At 42.2% G+C, this 15,268-nt stretch overlaps 1 protein-coding gene across 2 annotated transcripts in view; it reads right to left on the bottom strand.

Moving 5' to 3' along the window:
• The window catches only part of WDR31 (WD repeat domain 31), a 158,255-nt gene that overhangs the window by 33,262 nt on the left and 109,725 nt on the right, over positions 1-15,268 (bottom strand). The window contains exons 8-10 of one of the 2 annotated variants that reach the window (XM_085610291.1): positions 11,139-11,280; positions 6,157-6,319; positions 2,668-2,754 (exon numbers count right to left, since the gene is read on the bottom strand). In XM_085610291.1, coding sequence (XP_085466417.1) covers positions 2,684-2,754; positions 6,157-6,319; positions 11,139-11,280 — 376 coding nt within the window. In that variant the 3' untranslated portion in view covers positions 2,668-2,683. The remainder of the gene's footprint in view (positions 1-2,667; positions 2,755-6,156; positions 6,320-11,138; positions 11,281-15,268) is intronic. The other variant, XM_085610282.1, reaches the window with a different exon arrangement.

The raw sequence follows: 15,268 nt of genomic DNA, 5'->3' as shown, positions 1-15,268 counted from the left end.
CAGCTACATCGCTGAAGCGGCAGCTGCAACAGAGGGGGCATTCCTGATTTCTGAGCCCCACAGAGAGAAGGGGGCTCCAGCTTGCCCATTGTTCTTTTGGGAGCTCTTATGTCGTGTGGTAGGGGGGTGTGTTGGGGCACATTGCCGGTGCCTGGACTGATCCTCCCCGCTGCCCCGCCTGACAGAGGGCAGCGGCAACGAAGTAGGAGGCATTTTTGCGCCCAGGAGTCCCAGAGACAACCGCCAGTGCCATTGACTTGGTTGGGCAAAGCTTCCGGTTAGAGTCCCAGGAGAGGGGCAGGACATATGGTGTTAGACCTACTGCATAGGCTGTGTAATGCCGTGGGCTAATGGTAACGTTTATTCCCTAAGGCTTCAGCGTTGGTGTTCTGCATGACGTGTTCCTCATGTGAAGTAGGCCAAATGTTTACATGTTTATGCCACAGGTGATTGCCTAATGTTTTCCCCTTACAGCTTTCCTGCCTCAGGGGTATTCATGTCACTTACACTTATGGTGATGTCATGATGGTTTATTGCAGGTGTTCCGGATTAACGCCTAATGTTCTGCCCTGATGTATTTTATTGCAGGATGGAGGCCGATGGACTGTACCTTTATTCCTCACGTACATATATTTTATCTGTATGTCGCAATGGTTCCGGCAGGGGCCCGATTGGCCCTGCCATGTATATAATTCCCCCCTGTAACTTTTGACCTTGCGCCAGTTGGCGCAGTATAGAGATTACTAATAATACCTTGTGCTTTGGACAATACAAAAGTTATTCTTACACAAACTTGTGTAGCGTCTCTTTTTGTAGTGTGCCTGGTGTGTTGCCTGTGTGTACTGCGTGGATGCTTTACACATTTCCTCCAGAGTTTGGCCCACCCGCTCTGCACCACGCTACCCGTTTCCAACAGAGGGCTTTGTAAAATGCATAAAGCAGGACAGGGGACGCCCCGGCTCCCAGAAACGGAAGGAGGCGCGGAGTCGTCCCAGAATCAGGCACCGGAGACGGAGCCTTAAAGCGACAACTCTCTAGTTCCCATGTCGCGTTGGCCGACCAACAGGGGAGAAGGCGAAGTGCGACGGTGCTTCTTCGACGCCTTCTTGTGCTTCGACTTACCCGATGAGTGCGAAGACTTTGACGAGGTGTGATGGTTCCGCGACCGGTCTCGAGACCTTCCCCTTAAGTGAGAACAGGAGCGACGCGGAGCCGACTGCCGGGCCTTCAAAATCTTTTCGGACCGCTCCTGCAAAGACTTTGGATTTATGGCCCGACAGTCGGAGCACAACTTCGGGTCATGGTCGCGCACATGGCACCAGAGGCACACGAGGTGCGGATCCGTGATATACATTAGCTTGTGACAGGACTCACAAAGCTTGAATCCGGTCCGACGATGGGATATCCCTCGCGCACCAGGAGTTGAAGCCTCGAAAAAAGATGTCGAAAAAGTTTAGTCAAAAAGTGACAAGTTCTCTCCGGATCTGCGCTAGGCTGGAGTGGAAAAGAAAGAACTGACGTCAGCACGCAGGGGCGGCATCTAAATAGGCACTGTGACGTCATCCCGGCGACCACGACGCCGAACGTGGAGTTGACCGACGCCACCTACCGACGCGCAGGGGTATTGCTGAAGAAAAAATTCTCCTGATTCAATCTGAGCCTGGGGCTAATTCCAAGCTGTGTACTCATTAAAGCTAGACCTATAAATAAATATCATCCTAAAATCTATTAGTATGTAAGAATCTGGCACTGCCCAACTGCTCTTCACCGAAATCTGGCTAGGTGATGATGCACCACCCATTCTACATGAAACCATGCCTGCTTGCTGTAAAATACTTCTAATAAATTGTCCATCCAAAGAGACTAGTGGAGGGCTAGTCAACAATTCCAAAACCTCTTTTCTAACCAAATGGTTGAGGATTATACCACCTCTGAATGTCAATCTCGATTAGTCCGATTAACAGGCACACCCACCACACAACCTTGCATTATGAGCCATTTGTTGACTTCATTGTGGAGTTTACCTTGGAACACCACAATCTGTTTATATTTGGAGACTTAAATACATGGTTTCGCAAACTATTTCAATCAAAATGCTACTCTCTTACTTAGAATCGATTAACTTTCTTACCTCTCCTAATAGCTTCTCAGTGACTAAGAACTATCTCTCTTTCTGGACTGGCCATCATGTGATACAATTCAATTCATCCATTCGTTCAGCACTGAAAACAAGCATAACCACAAACCACTTACTATGTGGCAGACCATGAAAAACTAGACACATCCTCTGTTTGCTCACACTTATCCACTACTTTTCTTTCAGATCTTTGTAATATATTTTCATAGAAAGAAAACAGGGATAATGAAAGGGAAATCAAATTATATTACCATCTGAAGATTATAACTACTTTTTTAAACACCAGCCCAATAATCACAGTTCAATAATTCTATCTCGGACTGACAACTGTCCCAGGCAACCCCAACCCATTCCCATTCAAATCAATGACAGCCTAAAAAATTGCTCAGAAAACCAATCTGTAGGAAAATAGCTGCAATCGAATAAAAGGACAAAGGAAAGACACTGGAATGACTCTTACAGCAATATTGACAAACTTGCACTCCAGTTCAATCCAGGAAAGTACATAGAATGATCAATGAATTCCATACCCTTAAATGCGTAGCCTCAAAAGTTACCCTCTTCACAATAAAACTCTGGAAGACCCCACAACAGCCAAAGATCTTCAAAAATACCTGCTGAAGAAAAGGAAGGAAACAATAAATGCCTCTTGCCATCTCTGTTGCAATAAACAAGTGAAAGTCCAAAGCTACTCCTCTCCAGCCCACTGACAACAGAAGACTTCACCAACTGTACAAAAGACTGGGGCTCAGTCACACCAGCTGACCTACGTCTGCCACATTTATTAAAGGACAGCCTCCTCATCAGTTCTGCTGCCATCCCAGCCAGAGCCTTCTTCAACCACCTCTTATTGACTGGAACCTTCCATGCTGAACTCAAAATTGCTTATGTAAGATGTATTTCAAAAGACAATTGTGGGATGATGTTTCCAACCTTTCTATTCACCATTAGCTTAAGGAACACTCAATGAAAGATTAGCTTTGAGTAGTTGAACAAAATAGCCTAATCTTAGACTATGGAAATGGATTTAGTTTGGCTTGTGTTACTGAGGCCACAAAACTACAGTTGACTTAAATGGGTAAGATTCATCACCATACAATTCATACACAGACTTGAGAGCATAAAAATTCAAGAATGTTCTCAAAATTAATCACCATTTATCTCACTGACAGATCTCTCTTATATATAGAAAATTCAGAATGCAGTTGCCAGATAATTTCTCAGTCTATTATTCTGGAGTCATCTCATACAGGCATCTCACACAGGCAACATATCCTCAAGCTGGCAGTGTGTGGCCAAATGCATACGTCTCAAAGCAATGTGCATCGCACATAAAGCAACTCATAGGATTGGACCACTCTTCCTTCAACATAAACTATACACCAATCACCAAACAAAACTACCACATATCAGGCTGGCACCACTATTAACCATCTCACCCTTCAAATAGTAATTTACAGACAGATGCTTACTGTCTGTGACCAAGCTCTGAAACATAATCCCTGCATAAATAGGAAAAAACGATAATCACTTTGAATTCTGAAGGGTACTAAAAACCTGATCCTTGCCATGAACATAATCACAAGACACACAGGATGGAGATGACTAAGAGTTTGAAAAGTAGGTATGTACATATCCATCTTTTCTCACACTCTGCAATGTTCATGCTTATGTCAAGCAGCAAGTAGCAAACCATATTTGAACCATGGTTTTGAACCTCATACATCTCACCCAACATAGCCACATAGGAACAATCTACATTCAACATCTTTTCAACCTTTCAACCATACACTCAAAAAGGGCACTCCAAAGCCCGATACAAAGTGGAACGCTTATTGGCCTTGCCTGCGGTATCCAGATATACAAATTCTTCAATACAATACAATAACCCAGAACAGGGAAGGCTAGGCTGAGCTACTCTTCTCCATAAAATCCACAACAAAGTATCAGTTACCATTCATGGCACTCCTTCCAAGTGACAAGTGCATGAAGATTGCCCGGAAGACATTCTCAATATTAATCGTGATAACGGAATGAAGGTGGTGCATGTGAGTGATCTAAACTTGAACAACTTTGAGGCTATTTCTGTCGCCTGTAAGGATGGCAAGCTAATCATAAAGAGTCCAACAGCAGAATACTATTCCCCTCTCAATGTGTTCTAAGCAATCACTGTACTCAAATTATTGCTTGGCAATCCGTCCTACTCAGCACATATTTCTTCTTCTTCTCCTATAAATATCAACCTGTCTGAAAAAGTGATCCTGCCAGAGACCTAAAGAAACCGATTGAGTTGTTGCACCTACTAGGTCACTCTGTAACAACACTGCCATCTTGTTTGATAGGTCATTGACATAATCAACACCCTTTCCAACTTTCAAAAAACCCTCTGGTATAAGAACCAAAATGGATGGCAACTGGAAGCAAGGATGTCCGGTACCTATACAGCTTCTGAGAGGAAATAACGCTCACAATCACAACAAAACAAGGGTGATAAGACCAGTTACACAGCAGGCATCACAAAGTGCAATCAAAACTAAAGCCTGACAGATATGAATATGGTGCATCAATTGGAACGCAAATATGCCCCACACTGTTGTACAATGCGTCAGGCTCGAAGGTCTACCCACTCACTAATTCGGGTTTTGGCAACATTTGAACTATAGTGAAAAATACACCCAAGAATCCTCTCAACTTGGGCTTTACTCAATGGGACAAAGGATTTACACAGCTGTATCTCCACAGGCTAGACTGCCCCAATCAGGGATTGAGATGGAAGACCTTCACATCACCCTGCAATTCAGTCAGATCACTTGCTCGCCACATGTTTCCAGCTGTCCTCAGTCAGCAGACCCAAGCCTCAGTCACCTGGGTTGCAGATGCATACTTCACTGAAACGTTTGGGATGTAGAGCTTTCAAGAGGTCAGGAAAGAAAAAAAATAAAATAAACCTACCAGCTACAAATATTGTGGAAGATTTAAGGTCTTTGGGTATTATTTTGCCTTTACCGTTATCAGCCTTTAACCTTGAAGTGGTTTTGTTTTGGAGGATGTGGTATGACTATAGCCCAAGATAAAGATAAAAGTATTAAAAATCAACAAGAGCTGCCGGGTAAAGACAGATGCAGAACCAGAACAATGTTTAGTGATTAGGAAACTGAGATTTGGGAACACATAACAAATATTTACAAACATCACCCAAAGAAAACTATTTTGAGACTTGTGATCACAGCTAAGTTGGCTAAAAAAGATAAGATTATGAACAGCAGAAATGAGTATTGGTTTGTCTTGTGAGATGGGGGAAGGAGGTTGCCGCATTCAAACGGTATCTGCTTTAAAGTAAAAATATTACAAGTTCAGAGATGTGTGAATTTATACCAGAAATCAGCTGGCAAAAGATATACGCGATGGTACTCAATTGCTGTTTTTTTTTAAAGGCGATTGGTTTCTTTAGTAGCTTTTGTGGGTATTTAATCCTTCTCCATTCCATCTCTCCCTCATTTCCTTTCAAAAACCATATTTCCTCTCTGATCACCATTACATTGTTGTTTTCTGCAGCAGCAGCAGCACTCAGTAAGCGGTAAGTCACAGACAGAGTGTTCCGAGGAGTGAGCTTCCTACTCCAAGATGTATGGACCCGCTGATTACTTTATCAGCACTTTAGAAACAGCAATAGTATTCCTGTCGCACTCTGCGCTTCGATAAGGAAATCCACATCATTTTCAATTTACATACTTGTTTGCTTCTTCTGCTTCACTCTGGGCTCAAAAAAGAATCAGATATGGTTTGAGGAGTTCTTCTACTAACATTTGTATATTTACTTTTATTTTATTCGGTTTACAGAGCACGTCTATCTTAAATCCAGCAAGGCAAGTTTATTTTTCACTATAATCTATTTATTGATTAAATTATCTGCCTGTTAAACTCTTTTCAAAACAGACGGTGATGGTTTACCATTTCAATTTTGGCCAGTAGCGACCTCCCACAGCACCTTTCTACTAAGCTGCCAGACATTTCCATACCTCCAGTGTCTTGGTTCCAAAGCTTTACCATGCAGTCATGAGATGAGGTGGCCACTAATGAAGCTCCATCTATGCCATTGGGCAAGAAGACGCAGGCAGCAGTTGTTTGCAGATGGCCCTTGTACTCAAGAACTCGGTCTCTGGTCTGTCGTAGATCCCAAAGCTGAAGATAAACGAACAGTGGGTAATTGAATCCAAATTGACATTTAGACGTTTCACAGCAGGAAATGTACAGGGCTATCTAACATTTTATCCTACCCATGTTTATATCAGCATAAGTACAGAGGAACTTAGCCATACCAAGTGAATGTGATAAGATGTACTGATTTTGTTTCTTAAGTTTGTTAGTGCCTAAGTTATCATCATGGAATATGCATTTACAGCCCAATGGCATTCCTCTCAATGTAATGGACGAAGGGAGAGGCGCGTTCTTAGGAGTCATTGTTCTTGCAATTTGGAGCATCACTTATAACCAAACTTGGCCTGGAATCTGCATGTCTGCTTATCAGAGAGGTCTCAATATGATATCCCTGCTCCAATCAAATCCTCTCGAAAATGATTATACAGGTGAGGCTATCCTTTGCTCTTTGGTACGATGATCTCCAAAACCCATTATTTAAAGAAGAAGCAGGCACCCTTCTCTTATATCGTTGAGGGTCTTGAAGGGTGGGTAGTATGGACCAACCTCTAAAGGGTCACAGTGGGCTTAACTGAGAACACAGTAGGGTTTCCATGTGCAGCTTACAGAAAGAGCAGTCAGACATCTGCAAACAGCCAGTGGGGAAGTGTAATGATGCAGTTAACAGTGAAAAGCAAACTTTTCTGTTACAATAGAGCTGATGAAAAGGGCAAAGAAGAAGCATTTCAGGTTCTTGTACAGAGGACAAGGTGGGAGTAGCCTGAGATGACAGGGGAGATGATCTACTACTCCAGATGTTTGAAGGGGCAGCGGGGAGTGAGATAAAAAAAAAAGCCTGTTTTTATGTTTCCTTTCCTTGCCAGTTTGGCATCATGTGTCATCGTGCGGGTTCTGAGCTTTGTGCAAATGCAGCCAGGGAGACAGAGTTTTGCAGCTATATATGCAATTTCAAAGGCATGGAGAGCATTTCATATAAAGCAGAGTCAATTGAACATAATGGGAGCTGGGGTGAGCAGCTGAAGGAGGTTCAGGAAAGTGGGGTGATGTGGATTTCGCACTGACCAATCATTAAGTATTTGGGAAGTGCGGACTACAGCCTCTACAGAGGATGAAATTAGACATTGCAGACCCATGAGCAGTGCTTTCCAGTATTAATGTATTTGATTTAACACTTATTTCATAAGTTTAGTATCACACACAGATACAGACTCAATCTCATTGGTGATGTAAAAATAAGTTTCCCTGAGGGCATAAGATCAGACATTTCTCTCACTTCAATATAGATCTTATTCACATCTAAGGCGTAAAGGCAGGTGACAAAATTATCATCTTCTTTCTACTCATTTGATCCTGGAAGTAACTAGAAACATATTTTTGCTAGAGTTAAGGTTCTGAACCGGAGGTAGCTAGGTCATTTGCAAAAAAACAAAAGGACTGAATCAGTTAATCTGTTGTAGGGCTCAGCACAGTGCTTTAAACACTTTTTGTTCCACTGAAAGCCACTGTACTGGGCCTGAAATATGATCAATACACTTGAACCTAAGCAGGAGGTAAGTACTGCATTTTGTATCAACTGAGGGCATGGGCATACATATTTAGAAGGACCTCAACTGAGGTGAGCTTCTATATACTAAATTCTTGCAGGGACAGGTAATAAGAGGAAAATTTCCCCAATGGTATGTGAGAATGTAAAACATGGACAGTGGTGATAATTTGTTGGCTAAACCAGAGGCTTTTACCTAGAAAGAATATACATTTTCTCTCCATTGTCACATGGGCGAAAGCCCATGTCAGAGGACTAAAAGCCTTTATTCCCTGTAGAATTACACAACTAGCATTTCTGCTTGGGAGAGTTGTCCGCCAACCAGCTTGCCACATCACTCAGACAGTTTTGTCCGGGGAGTGTTTGGTAGTTACGTCTTAGCTTGATACGTTTTGAATAAATAATATTTTAGTAATTGTGATATTAGCATAATATAAACATTAAAACGCACTGGGCTGAAAGATGATCCCCAAAGGCTGCCACATTTCAGGCAATATATTTTGGAGACATAAAAAGAGAGATATGCACACCTTGCTGTCCATCAGTAAGAAACAATGATATCCATTGAAACACTGCCCCTGTAATAATTGAGTCATTTAGTTCACTCACGGTTGGGACAAACAATCGTTCAACTCCAGGTTGCCCCTCCATCTACTTTTATGTTCTGATGAAGATTTATATATAAGGTTGATAGCTACCTTCTCGCTTTTGGGTCGAAATGTCGACAACCTGATTTACTTATCCTGGGCAGTGCGATCATCCTCAGAGGAGTAATAGATGTATTCAAACACACCTCTAATACAAGGATATCATTCTTGTTGCATCCATTCCTGACAGGCTACATGCAGGTGCATGTATGCACTGCTAATGTACTTATATATGTATTTTAAAGAATCACACCCACCTGTCACTTTTGCACGAGCACATTTCTCACACTTTCTTTGTACATTATGTAGCAACCGTTATTTTTTGAAAGTGTATACATTCCTATCTTCTGAAAAATATATCAAATTAATTGCATTGTGGGCTATGTTGTTTGCTTTGTCAACCCTCTTTTTCCCCCTCATTTTGTGATCAGTTTTAGGGTCATTATACTAGCAATACTGTGAAGCATATTTGAAATTGTCTTACTTCATGTAAATTTCCTGGTGGGACCATTTTGTTGATTGAATTGAAGAACACCCGGGTCCTACAGCTTTCAGGTAACCCCATTTTTTGTAATGAAACATATTCTTTAGGCTTGGTTGTTGGATGCAATTGATATGAGCTTAGCGAAGACCATGGAGGAGTGTGGGAGTAAACATTTTGGTGATGAAAATTGCATCATGGATGTGGTGTATGCTAAAGCTGCGAATGTCAGATGAGCATTTGTGTATTTGGTGGGTAGTGAAGAACTTGAAGACGTTTTGGGGAGTGAAGGCAAACATTGTGTGTGTGTGTGTGGTTGGTATGACTGTGAGTGAGACCGGATGGAGTATGCTTGTGAACATGAAAAATATGGGGTGCACTGAATTTATAGGGGGGTATTGTACTATGGGTACAGGTTGGTAAGAGGGATGATTGCTTACCCATGGACCTGTGCACAGGTGCAGGTGTGTGGCCTAGAGAGAGACCTTTCCAGGTCCTAACAGGAGCAAACAGGGGTATCACGACAAGAGTCACCCATTGCAACTTTGTACCTTTACTGAGACATGTAGACTGTTGACCTATGGGCATGCAGTAAACAGGCAGATTGAGTAAGGCAAAGACCTCACAGAATCAATCCCAACTGCCAATGAGTCCTTTGGAAGGTGGAATTAAATTGTAGCTTCTCTTTTCAAGCAGGAAACTTAAGATGCCATCTCCCACTTTGTTTCTAAAATGTACAAGTCAAATCATAAGCACAGGCACGTTCCTTAAACCAAGGATTCTCTATGACACAATGCTACAAGAACTATGAACTCTTGGACTCTGTGAGTTAGCATGAGTAAATGAGCAAATACATTTATTAAGCTCTCTATAACAGTAAGACCCTGAATCAGAGTTTAGTGGACGTTACTCCGTCACAAACATGAGGAATATCTAGTCCACCTTATTACAAGTGCATTGTATTGTAAGGAACTTGTAATCAGGTGGAAGGGATATCTATCATGTTTGTGATGGAGTAACCCATTCCCCAAACTTTCAATCAGGGCCCAAGTGTCTCAAAATACTGACCATGTTATCACGCATGGCAAGAAAGTGAGAAATTGAATTCTCTTGACAGGGAATGATTCTCGGGTAATTTGTCCTGTACTGAGGAAGAATCACGAAATGACAGATCACCAAGGCCTGCGAGAAGAGGCAAAGCTATCTATTTTGCACTCATGCAGGTAGACTTAAACTTCCAGCCTGTAATTGTTTTATGTGGCTCCTTTTGTTAAGTACTAAAATTACTGTGCATTACTAGCTCTCTGGGAATAATAAACACAGCTATTAGAACCCAGAGTGTGGCTGACTTTCCAGTTTCACCTATCAACTGGTTATTTACTCGGGTCTAAAAGAGTAGCCAAGCCCATGTGTAAAGCAAATAGGGGTTGATTAGAGTTTGGCGGGCAGAGGTAAGTATGTTGGTATGGTGGAGTACTTTACTCCTGTCATCCGGAGGTCCTATTCTCACCAAATTTGGAGTTGTCCACCAGCCCTGCCTGCAACTCTGAACATTGGGTGTAAGTTCTGTGACAGTAGTTCCTGCTAATGTTATAAACGTTTGATAGACGGCTCCATCAAACATGATGGCTGCCTGTCTAACGTTTACATCAATTTTCTTTTTTTTTTAAACCACAAAAGCAGACGTTTTAGTGTCTCTTAATGCCAGGTTTTACCTAGTGGTGACAAACAGCAAGAAAAACATTTAACATTGTCTACTCTGGATCGGAGTTGTATGTGAACAGCTGATGGCCCTTAATCCGCCAGGCCAATGGGGGTGTATGTGAGCATCAGAGCCGAAGTAAGCTCCATCACTGACATACTTAAGGTCCAGCCGACTGTAAATCATGCAGATGGATCTTCAGCTTGCAGAGAGGGTACTCCGTGACTGTTGTGACAGAGTACCCTCTCCGCCAAACTCTAAATCAGGCCCGTATCTAGTGTTACAGAAGCTGACCACTATTACTACTCAACTATGCAAAAGCCTAACACAGTTATTTTAACTGTGGGATTTCTTTATTTATCTTTCTATATTTCAAATATTTTTAGAAACAAAATAAGCGATCACATTGCTTGTCTTCATCATCATGACACCCGTTGATACCCAAGTGTGTCGTCAGACCCACCACTTACTGTTGCTTCACAGCCTTGGCCACCAAATCCGTTGCTGCACGTGATGCAGTAGCGCCCATCCTGGCTGACGTCACAGTACATCTGAATGTACTGCTTGATGGGGAATGTGTGAGCCACCTGCAGGTCTCGACTGTCCCATATTCTGAAGAAAACAAAGAAGAAAGAAACATAGCAATCAATGTCACTTTTTTGTGTATCAATCAAATTACCAGGATTTAAACAGTGTGACACTGCAGAAGAGACATCTGTACAGAGGAATATTTGTTGAGTTAGGAGATGGACATGGTGTTGGGACTCTATCACTCGAAGGTGCTTTACAACTGGAATCAGTGGTGGCAATTCTATATAGGTAGTGGCGGTCAGAGGGTCCTTGAGCTATGGGAAAGACTGAGGCAAGACTCAATTGTGTTAATAACAATAACTGTAATATCACCATTTTGCAAAGTACATATAACAAACCAAAATGCGTCTGAAGGCAATTACAAGAATTTCCTGAACAACAATAACACATTTATAGAAAACTGAAATGTTCATATGGAGTGAAATAAAGTGAAGAAAACTATTTGCATTAGATAGTATTTGTTAAGGTTTCTAGGAGCTGCCGGTCAGGCCTCTGCTGCCAGTGAGAAAAGGTGGAGGAAGAGCAGGATCATATAAATAAATATAATGTGGCACAATAAATGGGGCAGTCAATAAAGTCTATGGTCCTTATTCAGAATTTGATTGTGCAGGACATCTGCGAAAAGTAGCGGATGACCCTTTTACCACATTTCGAGTGCTAATGACATCAATGCAGTTTTAATATGGCAACTTTTAGGGGGTGTCACGCGTCTATCAAACTCTAAATAATGCCCTGTGTGACAAATGACCCAGCCATTAGACCAAATGGGAGAAAAGAGATGCAGGATAATCAAAAGAGGGGCAATAATCATTATAGTCAAGAGGTTGTGGAAAATACAGAATTAAACAATTAATCTTGATACCCACTAGGAGGATTGTGGTAGAGCGGCATATAAACATAGGAATAAATACATGTGTTTTAGGCAAGAAAAATGGCAAAGTTACAAAGGCAAAACATTTAGAGATAACAAAAGCAACTGCTAGGGCTGAAGGGAAGAAAGTGGAAAGGAATTTTGACTTAAAAATGTGTGACACAAGGAAGTACTGGAGGGGGCATTAATTTGGAACTACTGCCAAATTAACTCTTCAGAAACAGAATTGCTCGTGGGCATAACTGCTAAAGCCGCTTTCTATGGTGCCATCCTCACAAAAAGAGAACAATCTCAAAGAGTCAACAAATAGTCGGGAAAAAAAACAGTTGAAAAGAGACTGGGGATAGCTCAATCTGGATCAGCACTATCTGGCACGGAAAGAAAAGAATGGACGTCAGCGTGCCAGGGTGGCACCTATATCGGTACCGCGCACGTAACTTTCAGCTTGGATGATGTCAACGTGGATCCGAATGATGCCACCTAATGGATCGCAGGGATACTACTTCAACATTTTCCAGATTCAGTCTGATGCCTGGGATATTCAAAGGTAAGGAATATGCGGCTAGACATCTCTATCAGATACAACAAATAATAAGCTGGTATTTGAAATCTGCTGGCTCATGTTTCTCAGACAATGAGGGTACCTAAGGGGCTACCAAATTAAGTTTTCACTCCTCTCGTTCTTTGACCTCAGAGGAACTTCCCTTTAACTCATTTTCTCTAAAGATTTTGGGACAGAGCCCATTTTTGCCCTAGACAACGTGTCATGTCCTGCGGAAATAGTGCAGGTCTGACTATGGGTCCAGGCAGGCCCTCATTATAGCTGAGCTGTATTGTTAACAGGGAGAGGCCACCGCTAGTAGCCTGCAGGCTGAGGTGTAGTCCACTGCTTGTAGCCTCCAGTTGAGGTGTAGTACACTTATGTAGAGGAGCATTAACTGGCTATCGATCCCCCCATTCTTCAAATGAGGTACATTTAATATCTCCTTCCCAATAACAAATATAACAGCTGCCTTTATGACTCACTCCTACCGTAATAAGTGATCATAAATATTAAAATCTGATTGGTATCAGATTCTTAGACCATCAAATAAATGATGTAAATAATGAACACATGAAGCTTTGACCACAATCTATGTGTAGAGAATGGGTGGGGTCATTTCAAAGTCCACTTGCAGATCACCATGGTCACATTGGTCAGTGATGTCTGCACAACATGTCAGGGACAAACAGGGGCTGTAGGAGAGATGTATTTGTCACTGCCGTCTGTACAAAACGGCGACTGCATGTGAGCAGAGCCAGGGATTACAGACGCAGAGCAAGCACACGAACAGTGGTGAACCTAAAACGAAAAAGGCATGCATTTCGGTATGGCAAAAGGCTGCACTGAACACCATTGGATGTGGCAGCCTGGCAGAGTGGAAAAGAAGAGGAGGAAAAAGGCCAGCAGGTATGAGGCAGTTGTTCCAAAAATGAAAACACCTCAGTGTGTTGGGTTCCTCCTCAGAGGGTGGATAAAAAAAAAAAAAACAAGGGGCACGGGGAGGGCTGCCCCTGCTGAGACAGGTGGGTAAATCAACATCCAACAGGGAAATCACTACTGACTCCAGCAGGGACGATGGAACAGTGAATTCACCACAAACTTGTTAAGTAGTGTTTTTAAAGAAGGATATTTAGCATTGTATATTTCACTTCTTGGAAGCAATATGGCAAGCAAAGAAGAAAGTGAAAGAAGTGTACACAGACGTTAGTGGTGGTGATGTCCATTTTGTCAACATTAAGTAGTTTAAAAAATATCAAAAGAATAAGGAAGCACTTCCAAGAAAGAGTTATGTTGAGTCAGTGGTAACATTGTTTAAGATTTCGAAGCACTATCTCCAAATCAAGGCCTCAAAAACACCAAACCTGTTCGTAGGAGAGTAAAAACCAGAGAAACTCGATAATGTCATATGAGCAGTAGCTTAAATAAGCTTCTTCTGGGTAAGTCAAGAATAAGGATTTTTTTTTTTTTAAAACCTTTAGGGGCATATGCATCAACATTAGCATTTGCGATTCCTTATTAGCGAAAAATAAGGAATCGCTAATAAGGAATAGCAAAAGGCTATGCATGTAGGAATCGCTATTCAAATAGCGATTCCTTAACATTCCTTATTACCGAATCGGTAATACCGAATCGGTAATAAGGAATACCTACCCATTCATTCCTATGGGCTTGGAGGCCCATAGGAATGAATGTAAAGCCATTCTGTATTAGCGATTCGGTATTACCGAATCGCTAATAGCTGGAGCACTTTCAAGGGTGCCAGGGTGTCAAAAGGACACCCTGTTGCACCCCTGAAAATGATATGTGCACATATGTTGCACACACACATGCTCTAAGGGCATGTGTGTGCGCAACATGACACTTTGAAAAATGCACAAAAGTGCATTTTTCAAAGTTTTTGCAAATTACCATGCAGTTCATCTTCATGGTAATTTGCTCCCCTTATTAGCGAAATCGCTAATTTTTTAACTTTGATGCATTGCATTTAAGGAATCTCACTTTGGGATTCCTTAAATGCAAGAGCTATTTAAGGAATCGGTATTTAAGGATTCCTTAAATACCGATTTCTGCTTTTGGGTTGATGCATTGGGATTGGGTATTTTTTACTTAATACCGGGAGCTAATAAGGAATCGGTATTTTACCGACTGGATTTTGGCTTGATGCATAAGGGTGTTATTCTTTTAAGTCAGGGACACAGCTATTCAGCCGACAACCCGGAGGTACGGCAGCTTTAGAAACACAACACAAGCGAGCGTCCACATTTCACTGATAGGAGAATCAAAAAGGTTCCGTTTTAAATAAACACAAACCCAAACCTAAACACAAGCAAGGCGATAAGTACTTAAAGCACAAAAAGGGTTCCCAGCAGGGGGAGCGAGCCCCATTTCGTCCATCAGACACAGGTCTATAGTAAGGGAAAGGAGGGGAAGGCAGAGACTCAAGAAGGCAAACACATACCAGCAAAGAATACAAAGCCGGAAACAGGGGCGGCTCTATGCTCATGGTGGCCCTGTGCAGGGAGCGTAGGTAGGGGGCCCCGGAAGAGGGGGTCCGGGCGGGGCGGAGCTCAGGAAGGTGTTTAAATAAAACGTCC

Source organism: Triturus cristatus, chromosome 1_2, assembly GCF_964204655.1.
Source record: "Triturus cristatus chromosome 1_2, aTriCri1.1, whole genome shotgun sequence".
Lineage (NCBI taxonomy): Eukaryota > Metazoa > Chordata > Amphibia > Caudata > Salamandridae > Triturus > Triturus cristatus.
Note: the sequence above shows the minus strand (reverse complement) of the source record. Positions and strands in the feature narration are given on the sequence as shown.